The sequence below is a fragment of the Tamandua tetradactyla genome, chromosome 8 (genome assembly GCF_023851605.1).
Source record: "Tamandua tetradactyla isolate mTamTet1 chromosome 8, mTamTet1.pri, whole genome shotgun sequence".
Classification (NCBI taxonomy): Eukaryota; Metazoa; Chordata; class Mammalia; order Pilosa; family Myrmecophagidae; genus Tamandua; species Tamandua tetradactyla.
In genome coordinates, this window is record NC_135334.1 from 83,473,916 (window position 1) to 83,488,479 (window position 14,564).

Consider the following 14,564-nt stretch of genomic DNA (forward strand, 5'->3'; position numbering starts at 1 on the left):
GGGTTTTTATGAAGCAGATAAACTCATGAGTTTCCAAACCAATTCAGTTTAGTTTGGGGGTGAAAAAAAAACAGGAGATACTTTAGTATTTGTACTATTTTTTTCCCCCAAAAAAAGATGGAAAGTGAAAGGCAAAAGAAAAAGCAGGAAGCGGTGAGAAGCCTAGCACCATAGACTGCTTTCAAACCAACCTGTCACCTCCTTTTGGTTAGTTTCAAGCTCAAACTCAACAGTGATAAACATTTCCTTAGAGGCGCTTGGTCGGCCAGGGGCTCCAGGGACTTGATTGCCAGGGCTGCATGTAAGGTTTACGTAGTGGAAGCTCTCTTTTACTGAGCTGTGCTTCTCTGTATGAAGAAACAAAATTATCGGAAGCCAAATCTTGGCAATGCACTCAGTTGAACATTCGCTAGAGCTCAGTAAACATTTCATTAAAACAACTCTTAGGGGACTAAATGATTAGCTCCAGATGCCAAGACATTGCAGGCCCCATAGCTTTGAGCACAATGACATTTTAGTTTTGAAGAGCCAATTTTGCCTCCTATATAACTTTGAAATGTAGTTGTTGAAAATTCTTTTCATAGATAAATGCTCTATGTCACCGACTAACCAGCCATGCCTACAGAAGGCAAGAGCCAGGGGTTGTCTCACACCCCTCGCTTCTGCTGACAGCTGATTGGCCAAGGTGCACTCATATTTCCATAGTTCATTTCTTTAAGGCCAGTCTGTGATGCACAGGGACTGAGGTTTCAGATAAGAAAGGAGCACAGGAGTAGAAAGGAAACCAACTTCTGCTTTTAGGCAAACTGACCTTGGAGGATTTCCAATTTGAAGGGAAAGCTGGCAAGCACATCAACAATGATGTCTCATTTTGAAATAACTAGGTGCAATAAATGGCACAAAGAATCAACAGAAACAATGTCAGGAAGGCATCTAGGAGGAGAGCGAAAGTGTTGCGAAAAGAGAGTTTCGTATACTCCTTTTCGTAACTCTGGCCGAGTCTCTCTTGCATGGCTTCCAGTGAATGACTGTACCTGAATTAGAGTGCAGGTCCACGTACCACCTACACAATTAATTTGTCTCTATTCTAAAATCTTACTTTACTTGAATTTATGTAGTAACTCTACTATATTCTCCTTTAACATTACAAAGATGTTCAAAGCAGCAGGTCATCAGGGTCCAAAGGAAGAAGGCAAATTTTACCCTTTACCGTTTCTACTTAAAGGCCTATCATACCTTTTCAGAAGGCTAACTTCAAACCTTAAACTAAACAGATGCACATTTTGAACGTTTTCTCTTTTAATTTTCCCATACCTATTTGTTTTTTAACTTTTTTACTTTGATATAATTCTAGATTCACAGGAAAGTTGCTAAAACAGAACAGAGAGTTCTCATATGCTCTTCACCCAGCTCCCCTAATGTTAACATCTTACAATCTCACAGTGCATTCATTAAAACTACAAGATTAACATTGGTACAATACCATTAACTAAACTTCAAACCAAACCTATTTTAAATATTGCTTTGCTTCCATCCCCAATTTAAAAATATACTCACTATGGAAAATTTGAAAAAATGCAGAAAAAAATTAAAATTAAAATCACTAGTCTTCCTTCTTTCCAAATAAGACCATTATTAATGATAGGATGAGTTTTCTTTTTTCTTTCTTTTCTTCTACATGTGCTTTTCTTATACAACTTGGATTGTATTACATATATAAAATGTTACTTTCCCTTCTTCTCCCTTAGCTTTATAACAAGAACATTTTCCTATACCATTAAACATTCTTTAAACTATCTAATTAATGGCTGCATGATATTCCATCAAATGGAGATATCAAAATAGATCTTGGTTAGTTACTTAAGTAGTTAAAAATTACTAGCGTGAGCTTTATGTTTATTTGTATGACAGCTGAGGGTAGATTGGGGAAACAAACCTCAACATACAAATCCCAATTTTTAAAAATCTCCAAGATTATTCTAGAAATAATACTAGAAATTTGACGTGAGAGAAAAAGAGAAATATCGAATTCTGCTCTTTTAATAAGGCCAGTTCTACTTGGAGGGTATTTGTTCTTCTGAAGCCAATGGAGTACCTGCCTCCCAAAACTAGACCCAGCAGGAAAGCTGAATATTACATCTTTGTCCATAAAAATTTATTCTTTTTTGAGCTGAGACCCAGCATCAAGGGATGGAGAAAACCTTCTCAACCAAAAGGGGGAAGAGTGAAATGAGACAAAGTGTCAATGGCTGAGAGATTCCAAACAGAGTCGAGAGGTTATCCTGGAGGTTATTCTTACGCATTAAGTAGATATCACCTTGTTATCCAAGAGGTAATAGAGAGGCTGGAGGGAACTGCCTGAAAATGTAGAGCTGTATTCCAGTAGCCATGTTTCTTGATGATGATTGTATAATGATAAAGCTTTTACAATGTGACTGTGTGATTGTGAAAACCTTGTGTCTGATGTTCCTTTTATCTACCTTGTCAACAGATGAGTAGAACATATGGAATAAAAATAAATAATAGGGGGAACAAATGTTAAAATAAATTTAGTTTGAAATGCTAGTGATCAGTGAAAGGGAGGGGTAAGGGGTATGGTATGTATAATTTTTTTTTCTGTTTTCATTTTATTTTTCTGTTGTCTTTTTATTTCTTTTTCTGAATTGATGCGAATGTTCTAAGAAATGATCATGGTGATGAATATGCAACTATGTGATGATATTGTGAATTACTGATTATATATGTAGAATGGAATGATCACATATTAAGAATGTTTGTGTTTCTTTCCTGCAATTTTTTTTAACATTTAAAAATTAATAAAAAAATTTTTTTTAATTATTCTTTTTGAGCCAAACTTTTTCACTCGATTTGGCTTATAGTTGAAGAAAACTTTAAAATCTAGAAATTTTAACCTCTATATAATCACAAACTTCCAATGCATCTTAAGTCCTTATTGACTCCTATGAACTCAACAGCGTCATCAGAGCTCACCTGCACCTAGCAAAGGAAGTCCTGAAGTATAACCCCAGAGCTCTACAGGGATCCCAGGCTAGGCTCTTCCTCTTGTGAACAGAGTCTTTAGAGATTCTCAACTGTTCAATCCCAACTGAAGTGCTCTTGAGTCAACTGGACAGACGACAAGCCCTCCCTTGGAGCTCCAGCAAACCAGGCTTGTTTGCCACTGGCTCCTTTCCCAGCATGCAAGCAAGCTCCCTACAGCAGCCATCTGATTCCATACCTGGTAGTGCTGGTCGCAGACCCGCAGGAAACAGCTCAGCCTTTTTCAAACTACACTTGCCTTCATTTAGCTTAAAGGTTACACTTGTCCTGATGGTGGCGACATCTTCAGAAGAGAAACAAGTGAGAGATGTTATCTTCAGAGGCAAAGGAATAGAAATAGGAGATGGGTATTGGTGAGCTAACCATCGGCTGAGTCCCTCCACACATTGTGTACCCTGAAACTTCTTCCCATTTGGGCCCTTTCCTTCCCCAAGACCAACACAAGTTTGGATCATGGAATGTTTATTACCCTCAGATCTAGGACACCAGGAGCTTCCAAAGAAGTTACAAGTATCCCTCCACTTGAGAGGTAGATCCAGTATTCAAATATAAGAATGGAAGGGCCCAAAACAGCCTCAACAGTGAGGTGGAAGATGAGGTCATCTTTGTAGATTTCTGAGACTCCTTCAGTTTAAATTTGGATAAGACATTTGAGAGAAATGGCAAAGGGCACACTATTCTAAATAAGCCTGCCCTGAAAGGACAGTGTTGAGGGGAGCTGCCTGTTCTAGAAAAGGACTGGGAGGGAGCACAAGCCTGACTTAGAGAAAATAATGTGCAAAACTTTGTTCTCCCAGGGTCAGTCTTAACCACATATTAGGCTCTTGAGTCAATGACCTGGATTCAAATTCCAGCTCTTAGACATGTGCTGAGAATTTTAGAAAATTCCTTAATCTTCCTAAACCTCAGGTTCCTCATCTGTAAAATGGACATAATTACATTATCTGCATTAGCAGGATTAAATGAGGTGATACTATATATATATATATATATTTAGTCCACTGCCAGGTATATAATAAGAACTGGATAAGTTACTGCTTGACCATAGGGTGGCCTAAGTCTCCAAGTTACCACTGCTGAGGGATTTGGTAAACAGAACATAATGTCTGCACTGGCTGGGTCCAGATATTCAGGTAAAAGAGGCAATGAAGGATAGTGGTTAAGACTCTGAATCCAGACTATGTGGGTTCAAATCCTGGCCCCGCTATTTTCTGTCTGAGTCATTTCAGGAATGACAGTCTTCATCTGTTTAATGAGAACAATAGTAAAATTGCTTCAGAGGAAAAATAATTTTGTGGATTAAATCAGCTAATATATATAATGCAGTGGCTGGCATATTCTAACTGCTCAGATAGTACATGTGAGCTTTACTATCTTGTTTTAGGTGTCTAACTTTGCTCACATATATAAGCATCAAGAGTCATTTTCTCATTCAGATGGTCTCATGGCATAATTACAAAGGCGTCTAAATCTGGAAAGTCTGGATTTAATTCTTTGTCTATTGAAAACCAGAAAGGGTTGCTCCTGCTTTCTGTCCATGCCTAGTTCCACCGATTTCGTGTGCCCAGGTACACATTTCCTGCTGGGCCTAGGAAGGGCTCTGAGGTATACCGCATCTGGGAAGCCCGAGTCCCCAGGTCCCAGAACTCTGTGGGCCCAACCAGACTGGACACAGTGCCCCTTGGTAGACAGTGGACACTCAATAAGTATCTGTTCCACGAGTGTGCCAGATTTTAACACACCAAGGCTACAGGCTAAAACACCTCATAATGTGCTCATAGAAATAAGGAACTTAAAAGGAAAAGAAAACAACGCTAACATCCATGAGCAGTGCCCTAAGAATAAAGATGACTGAACACAGAGAGCCTCAGAGAGAATACACAGATCTGATAATTACCCCTGAAAGCAGACTCATTTGATTTTTGCTGTTTGCTCCTGAGAGGAGAGGAAGAGCCACAGGTAACAGAGTAGGCCTCTTGTAGTCCTGACAGACAGAACATGGATTGTCAAACACGGAAGTAAAATAGCAGTCTATCCTGGGAGCAGCTAAAACCACCCCACCCCCATGCCCACATGGGCCACTAGGATGTAGCCAGCATATGGAGTCTCAATAGTATCTCATACCAAGAGATCAGGAAGGCCTGGCCCGGGGACCGGGACCCACTCACCTGAAGAGAGGTGAATGCCAGAGAGACATCTTAGGAAGCACCTGTCTCCTCCACCACTCTTACTGCAATGCAGGGACACGTGGGGTGATACACTATTGGGCAGGAGCCCCTTCACTTCTAAGGACAAAACACAGATACTTAAGAAGCAGAAGGACATTTTCAAATGTGACAATGGCAGTTGAGTTACATGCATCAGAGGCCCCACAATATCAAGAAAAGGTAGAGCTGATGCCCAGCACAGAACACAGACACCAGGCACTATTTCCCATCAAGATAAAGGAGTCCCTTTTATGCTATTTCTCATGCAGAAAAGCTAACCAGGAAAACAGAAGTAAGTTCCAACCTACACAGAAGCACAGAAGGAAACACCAAGGAGCCTGAAAAGTATCTCCTGTTTTTGAATTATTTAAAGAACGGTTGCTGCAGCTGAGGGGGGAAGAACGAAGTAGAGGAATGGTCAGCTGCACTCTTGGTCCAACTGGACATGGGAGAATGCAGGTTGCCGCACTGCCTCTGGGCCAATGTGAGCCCATTGACTGAGTCTGTGCCTCAGTGCCCCTTACCCACACAGTCTTTTTTATTCCAGTGGAGCTTGTACCCAGAGTGGCATTGGCATTCGTAGCCGCCCACTGTATTCACACAGACCTGCTGACAGCCTCCGTTGTTGACGCTGCACTCATTTGTGTCTGTGAAACAAAACATTCTCCTGTGACAGCAGCCCATCGCCAGCCCGTCTGACACTCTCGCACTTGAGGAAGGAGCAGGTGGGGAGTCCCGTAGTCGAAATATACTAAGCAAAGGGAAGGTGGTGACTGCCTTCAGGTTGTGCACTTGGTACTTGCTGACCCCACACCTCATTCCCCAACTAGTGGATTTCCTGGCATGAACCTCACCAGAGTCTTCTCAGTTCCATTCTTTATCAAACTATTCTCCCATTAGGGACACATAAAAGGGGCCACACTGGAGTTTCAGATGTCCAAACTTGGACTATGCACAGACTTCCAATTTAAAACTTCATCCTTCTGGTTTACATACCAAGGGAAAGAGAAAGAAGTAGGATTCCCCATTTGACAGTTTGTACTAGTTGAGATACAGAGAGGGGGAGTGGCTTGCAGTAACCCACATCATTCTAAAACTAAATCCAAGTTGGAAGGAGGCTCCAATTAACCCAGACACACACATCAGGATTCAGGGAACATTTCCTTGGAGTTGCTTGATAGACTGGGAAGTATATACTTGTAGCCATGTTAAGAATGGACTGAAAAGAAGAAGGGAGACAACACTGTCGATAGCAAATTACTAATGTCCATTCTTCTTAACCACAGGACACAAGAAAATGTATATATAGGAAATTCTTAGGTCAGTGGTTCCCAAATCCTGCAGGTCTTCAGAATCACTTGAAAGCCCCAGAAATTCTGAATCCGAATCTGGGAAACCGTATTCCCAAAGACTTCTGGGTGAATCTGATGATTAGGATAAATGGAGTTGGATTAGTTGGTGCCAAACATGATTTATGCCATAGTCTTCTTGACCACAAGGCTATGAGGCATCAGAACATGTTGTTAAGTGGGCACAGAGCAGAGAGATAAACTCAGTGGGTCCACTTTCAACTCAAAACCTAATATTGGCTTGAACCAAGGCTTTGCATCCAGTTCCTATGAATGTCAGGGTTGTGGAATTGGCTGGTGCCCTGCGAAGCCTCTTTGAGGACTGAGTCTTTAATATCTACTGGGAAGTTCCTAGGGTAGGATATCAGGTCCTGAGAGACACTCCTTTCTCTGAATACAAACACATCTATAAAGAATTCTCAACTGAAGGAACTCAGCTCTTTTGTCTGCTCTATTTCATACTGGAGCTGTTAAAGGAATAATTGTGGGTAGACTTCCCTTAACAGATGCTTCCCTAGAGCCAATGAGCCTGCTTGTTCAGTTCAGGGATTGGAAGTGTATCTTCCATTACTCATTATAGGAAAATAAAGGTCCTGATCTGGGGAAACCTCTTTGAGTGGGTTCCTGTGCCCTGCCTGGCCCAGCCTCACCCCACCTCCAGACTCTAGAATGCCAGTTTCCTCACCTCCACAGTGGGTAAAGCCGTAGAGAGTGTACCCTTTGTTGCAAGCACATACGAATGTGCCGGGGTGGTTGATGCAGCTGTGATCACATGTCCTATCCAAAGAGCACTCGTTCACATCTGTAAGTTTTGAAGGTAAAGGGGAGCTGAAAACAACTTTGATGGATAGTACAGAGGAGAATACATTCTGAATAAACATCAGTTGCTGACCAACAACAAAAACCTAACAAACAGGCTGAAAAAGTAACTATTAGTTCTCCTTGCAATTTCATGTTAAAGAAAGTGCTAAGCAGCTCCACAATAAGTGTACTACTGCCAGGGGCACTGTTTCCAAATTCTGTTGCAAACTGCTCTTATCTAAAAGCTCACTTGGTCTCTCTTGCCCATGCATATTTGCAGTTAAGTAATTTTAAAATATTTAAATGAAGCCAAATCAGACATAATTTAAATATATCTTAAAAGGGTTTTGCAAACTATAAGGTACTAGCTAAACATTATTGTTATATTTGTAGAACAGCAACAATAATTTTATAAGCTATGATAAACTGAAAGGAAAAAACACTTGGCTTAGGCATTAAACCTGGTTCCCATCTCTCTCTGGCCTTCTCAGAGTTAATGTTCTGGTCTCAGGAGGTCAGTTAATCCTGGATTTCAATGCTCTCTACACTAAAAGAATGCATTAGTATGGATATTTTCAGAAATTTTCTATTGCGGACCCTGAAATTTGGGTTTCAGTTCCAAACTGGATCCTCCTGGCCAGTCCCTTGGTTTTATTCCTCCCTCATAGTTCAGCCTGCATGCCCCCTTCCCTCCTGCTTCAGTACAGTTATATTCTTGTTTAGCTGGGGTCATAGAAACTAGGCTTTGGAGAGCGCATTTGTCTATCTAATTATCCCTCCTTTCTTGGTAGATTACATCTTTCCTGTAGATTAGAATTTCAGGGTTTCACTTCTTCAACTCTTGGGAAGGTTTTAACAGAGTTACAACCCGTGTCTCCAAATGGATAAACCAGGACTAGAGCAGCACTCAGTGGAAGCCAACTAGATCATTGCTGAGCTACTTTTTCAACACTAACTTTTTCAACAAACTACATTAATAAAAAACAAACATTTGGAAGGAACTGGAGGAATGAAAAAGTGAAATAAAAAAGGGCAAATTCTTACAAAACCTATTCATCTCTAGCTTTTCCCAGAAATCCTGGCAATTTCTTCAGCAAATTTTTTTCTACCAAGATTAAACACTGAAAAATGAGAAAAAGTCAGTTTCTTCCCTAGTAATTGATGCTGACCTATAAATCTGTTATTAACATCAGCCAGCCAGTTGTTGAGAAAGTGGACTCGTTCAGTAGCTGACTTTGGCTGCCCACTATAGGCTTTTGTTTTGCCAAAAACAATGAGAGCTCTTTTTAAATTCCTTTTAAATGTGTTTATACAGCTTAAACAGTATTTCTTGTTCCGTACATTATAAAACATTATGTGGAACAACAAATCTGCTTTCCAAGTCAAGTTGAGGAAAACCATAAAATAATCACCTAGAATTAATTCACTTATTGAATTTAAAGAAAATACTTGAACTGCCTGACAAATTATATATTAAGAAAAGCAAATGGTGGTGCAACAGTGGCTCAGTGACAGAATTCTCACCTGCCACACCTGAGACCTGGGTTCGATTTCCGGTATGTGTGTGTGTGTGTGGGGAAGCAAACCAAGAGAGAAGACAATCCTAATCCACACCATAAGGTGTTTTAAAAAGTAATGTTACATCTTTATTATCCGAGGTGAAATCAGATATTATATATAGTAATTCAATATCAGGATTTTTAACAAAATAAATTAGGGCGTTCTTATCCCCCAAAATGGAGCAGAAATAAATGACAGCACATCTTACCTGAAAGCCTCTTCCTACACATCAACAGGGCATAAAAGGTGCTCATCTAAAATTATAAATGATGCCCACCCAAAACAGTTTCCCACTTACCCAAAACAGTTATTAATAACAACACCAACTGCTACTCAAAACAGTCCCCTTGCTGTGGAAGGGATGCTTCTGAGAAAGGGTCTGCAATGCTGCCTGAAGCCAACCCACATCTCCTTCTCCTCCTCCCTCTTCACTATCCCTCTCCCCAAGCGTCAAAGGATGGTGGGACAAAACAATGGCTATAAGAAAGAGATTCACTGACATATGATCTTGATAATGGGTTGACCCCAAGCTTTTACTAGAAAGACTAATTTAAATAAATCAGCACATTTCACCACCACCTCATGCTATAAAATTAATAACATTAAATGAAATTTTGGAAAAGGAAATTTATTCATGATCTCAACATCACAATACAATCCTGTTTGCATTCTGTATTCCATTCCATTTCTAGCCACAAATTCATAAAATCAGATGATGTGTTCTTCAGGTGTTCTCCAGTTATTAATAATTTAATTTCCATAGCAAACCTGTTGGCTCCATCATTGTTTTTAGTCTACTTAACAGATGAGATAAGTGAAGGCTGGAGACTGAAGGATTAGTGACTCCTTCAAGAACCCCAGTGAGCCAGTCTCTGCCAGGGTGGAGCTATGTCTTTTCTGCTCCAACCAGCAGGCCATTTCACAGCATAGCTACATTTTCAGCACATACCTTGGCAAGATTTCTCATCTGTTAATAATTTAAATCCTTTTTTGCAGCTGCAGTCAAAACTGCCAACGGTGTTTTTGCAGAAATGATCACAACCTCCATTGCGGACCTGGCACTCATCAATATCTGTAACAGAGAAGGACCAGCAAATCAGAGGGTAATGGTTGCCTCGTCTCCTACAACCCCCCGAAGTGCTATTGTGTATGCTTCATTATTCTCTAAAATAATAAAAAGTTACCCATAAAAACACTTAAGAATGTTTGTTGATGTTTTTAATCCCACACTAATTTTCTTGTCTGGTTTAACCAATTTTGAAGACAAATGCCTCATCCTCTTGAGAATTCTGACTTAAGATTGCCCTTGACAAGCATAAGGAAACAAACTATGGGAAAGAATGATGATGTTCTATTATATTCTCATTCTTTCACTACTACTCTCTCAAGAGAAGATGGTTCCCTTTAGTATACTTTCCACTTCAGTTTAATGATTAAAGCTCTAAGAGACTAGAACATCTACTTTGGCAAATTATACAATGACTAAATAGCCTCAATGCTTTCAAATGATTCCTGCTACTCAAATTAATCTAATCTTTTCTTAGTTTCATCTGTAACCAGTTATCTATTTATTATGCTAGAGAACTAAGCCTTTGTACTCTTGCCCATGAAATACTAGTAGGTCATCGGGGCCTCTCTTCATCAGTAAAACTTAAGATAGTTATTCATTAAGTACTCTGGATAATAATCTTGGCTTTTATATCCATAGTTATCTTTAGGCTGTTATTTATGATATGTTGATATTATCTCCTGCAAATGAATGTTTCCTTGAACTTCTGCCTTTTTCTAATAAAGCCACGGCCTGAAATGGATTATTTTATGCTTGTGGAGGCTGACCTTCTCAACGGTTGGTGTAATTAAACTTGTTCTAATTATACTCAATTATAACCTTTCACTAACCCAGAGAAGAAAATCTTCCATCCATATGAATCACAGTAAATCTGGAGTTACTCAGAAGGTGGATGTGCAGGGGAAGCAATGCCTTTATTTATTCCTGCACATTGGCAGTGCAGGACTTCCCTCAAGGACACCAGCCTCCCTGGAGAGGCACAGGCTACCTTTACAAGTCTTGCCATCCAATTGGAGAGTGAACCCAACAGGACAACTGCAGTGAACACCTGTCGAAGTATCCTTACAGGTACGGTCACACCCTCCATTGTTGACAGCACAAGTTTCTGACAAGGAGGTAAAGAAGGCAGTTAGCTTCCTGAAGAAAAGCTGATACCGCTGGGAGGAAAGAGAATTGTTGCAGGGTTAATACTTGGCAAAGTTCATGAAAGCCAGGAAGCATGATGGGGTACTCATAGACATACTCCACGTCTCTGCCATTTGAAGAAGAGATAGAGGGGGAACAAGTGCAGCTCTTCCCACCTATCTAAATGAGTTCTTTCTCCCAAGGAAGCATGAAAGGATCACCAGGTGGGTAAAAATGCCTCTTTCAACCTGCAGAACCTCTGCCCTCTACTGAAAGATTTGAAGCCACTAAAAGTTCCTGCTGATGCATAGGAAGGACTGCTAAGTATGACTCCATCTGGCAGGCAGGCTGTGAGAAAAGAATAGGGCAAAGGAAGCTTTTCCTTCCTTAATCCTGAGACCCTCCCTTCAATATGAATAATGGGCAGAACAAGAGAGGAAATCATCACTCACCCCAACAACTCCCTTGTTGCAAACTAGTAACTTCATCCTTGCAACCAATACAGACTAGAAGTTTAACTTCCATGAAAAGGGAACGAGCTGGCATAACAACATGAGAAATCAATCACAGTTGTTAATTCATGACTCTAGGGATGAGGAACAACAAGCAGACAGTCTTCTAGTTCTGTATTTCCTGCAATTATTCCAAGTTATAGACAAGTGCTGTTCTCCATTCATTCAACTGTCAGCACCTAGACATCCAGAAACCTGATTTTACTTTACAACGACTTCATTTCAAAGCCTGAAGGAGGATAAGCTTAGTTCTAATTAAATTTGACAGATGGAGCATGTACATTTATTTCACTAAAATGAAAGCAAACAGATTTAGAAAGTATAAGTCCTTAATGGCAAAGAAAACAGAAGAAAAGGAGACAATAGATGAATGATGTCAAATTTTCTAGAAAGGGTATTATAATGGATTAGCAGTAACTGGCATAGCAGCAAATTAAACCCCAATGATCTGCAGAAGGGTATGCCAGCAAATGGTAAGCTTGTTTGAGCCGGAATCCCAGAAAGGCTCAGGAATTGGAAGTACCAAGTTACCCCCTGAGGTAGAGATGAGGATGAAGCTAAAAGCAAGAGGATGGGTTGAGAGTTTTATAAGAAAAAAAAAAGAAGAAAGAGAGTCTCTGTAAGAAATAGGTATATACCTAGGTCCCCTCCTTAATTCCATTCAGCCAGGTGACTATCCTTTCTCTGTTCCAGCTAAAGAGATATTACCCTCGGGAGAAGTTGCACCAGAGAAGGACCAGGAATAACAGAGCATGGGGATGAGGCACTGACAGGTGAAAGTCTATATTCTGAAAAGTGAGAAAGCAAGCCCTCCATTCCCCTATCACCTACCAGAATGCTGGCAGCCAAGCCTATATATCCTAGACAGGAGATTGAAGGATTCCTCTCTCACAAAACTAACCTGCCTAACTGGAAAGACCTACAGATATGGACAACTGAGGATTTCCAGATGACATTTCTAAGTCACTGTCTAATTATCTAACCTTAAAGCCTACCAGTTGACAGAGTATCCAATTTGCTTTTAGTATCTCACTCTCATATATGAAAATCAGCAAAGAATTACCAGACATTTCAGGAAAGACACTAAAATGAAATAAACACATCAATTCAGAAAAATAGGGGGAAAAGGAATCTGGAAAAAAAAGAAAAGTTTTATAATTTAATATCTTCATAGCACATTACATGACTCGGAGGTAAATCACATTTAGATATTCATAGTCACAAATAATGAAAACAAGAAATATTGTTTTAAATCGTGATCAAAGTATATTAAGGGTATTGGGGAGAAGGCATGTGCATGTGCATGTGTGCGTGGTTAGGGAGGGAAGAGAGAATTAAACTTAGACTTCCAGAGGACAAAGTCAAAAGCTAATGTCTAAAACTGACACATCAAGAAATAATTTTATACACTTCATCTTTCAGAAATATGGATGAAGTTAAAAAAGGAACCAAATGGGAGAATCAAAAATTGTTGTCCCTGGTAAATGGGATGAGGGGATGGGAAGGGATTACACAAGGAAATGATGTATTTCATTACAAGCTTAGTAATAGCAATTACATTTTTATATTATTCATATAAATCTAAAGCGATTTTAGATTTAAATCTAAAGCAATTAAAAACAGTAATTTTTAAAAGAACAGAAAAGATCACACAAATGTTACCTGTTTGGTAATCAACGGCTGTTCAATATTCTCTGGTTATTAAATGCAGAAGCTGACAAGCAGATCAGTTTTGTTGAGGTCAAGCCAAAGCTTTCTCCAGAATAATAATCTATCAAAGGATATGCCTGATTCCCACCCACCACAGCCAGCACCTCTCCTTCTGCTCTCATCTTCAGCTCAGCTGGCAGACCTGCTGGCAGACGTTCCCAATGTCACTCTTCTCCATTCATCTCTTCTACCGTTAACATCAGTTGAGTCAGAAACAGAAGACTCAGTGGACAAAAAACCCAGACAATTTGCCATGCTAAACTGGAGGCTGCCCAAAGTGTTACTCAGAAGGAAGGAAACCAACATCCACTGACTGCCCAAAAGTTCCCAACACTGGACTCTAGGTATACTTTCACATGTTATTACCTTTATTGAGCTTCCTGACAACCCGAAGAGGTAGATTTTATTTAATATGATGTAATAAAATCTACATCAATATTACATCAATTTTAGAAGACCAGGAGATGCAAGCTCAGGGTAGTTTGTTCCAGGTCTTGCAGCTTGTCAGAGCAGTGCTAGGATGCTAACCTGGTTATTCTGATGGCTTGGCTGGCACTCTTTTCACAATACCAGGGGTCTTGGATGGTGATTAAGCACCAGCAACGGTGAAGAACAGACACCCCCTGGGTTGGCAGGAGCTGTTCACCCTGGTCCAGCTGGCCTAAGGGTGGATGGCCCACAAGTTCAGGCCTGATGCAGTAAACTGGGGAGGGGAAGGGCCAATGGCAGTGGCAAGGGATGGGAGGTTGCAGAGCCTACCCATGAGCAGCCTCCGCTTCACTCGTTTGTCCCCATCTGCCACGGATGTGGCATTGTTTTCCAACGCCTCCAAGGCAACATCCTTTTTCTCTACAAAAGAAGCAAAAGAGTACAGTCCTCAAAATGAATGAGTCAGATTCATCTCTGGCACAATCTCTTCTTCTGAAATCCCAGACATGAGAACAATTTAAGATATGTGACTTCGTTCACACAACAAAAATGTGTTGTAATGAGGCTCTCCAGGATACACAGACTGTGAAATGGTCACAGGACATCAGTAAACACATTAAATACGGAAAAGATTTTTTTAGTATATTGTACTGACCTAAGAGCCCACCAGATAATGCAAACTTCAGAATCACTCTAGTTCCCTTAGTCCAGGACAAAAGAACTTTGGGCCTAGAAAACCCTA

At 40.2% G+C, this 14,564-nt stretch overlaps 1 protein-coding gene across 4 annotated transcripts in view; it reads right to left on the reverse strand.

Moving 5' to 3' along the window:
* The window catches only part of SCUBE2 (signal peptide, CUB domain and EGF like domain containing 2), an 81,165-nt gene that overhangs the window by 37,063 nt on the left and 29,538 nt on the right, over positions 1-14,564 (reverse strand). For 3 of the 4 annotated variants that reach the window (XM_077113947.1, XM_077113946.1, XM_077113945.1), the window contains 9 exons: positions 14,153-14,242; positions 11,035-11,151; positions 9,927-10,049; positions 7,302-7,418; positions 5,792-5,914; positions 5,229-5,345; positions 4,958-5,044; positions 3,239-3,343; positions 192-347 (listed from right to left, as the gene is read on the reverse strand). In XM_077113947.1, coding sequence (XP_076970062.1) covers positions 192-347; positions 3,239-3,343; positions 4,958-5,044; positions 5,229-5,345; positions 5,792-5,914; positions 7,302-7,418; positions 9,927-10,049; positions 11,035-11,151; positions 14,153-14,242 — 1,035 coding nt within the window. The remainder of the gene's footprint in view (positions 1-191; positions 348-3,238; positions 3,344-4,957; positions 5,045-5,228; positions 5,346-5,791; positions 5,915-7,301; positions 7,419-9,926; positions 10,050-11,034; positions 11,152-14,152; positions 14,243-14,564) is intronic. The other variant, XM_077113948.1, reaches the window with a different exon arrangement.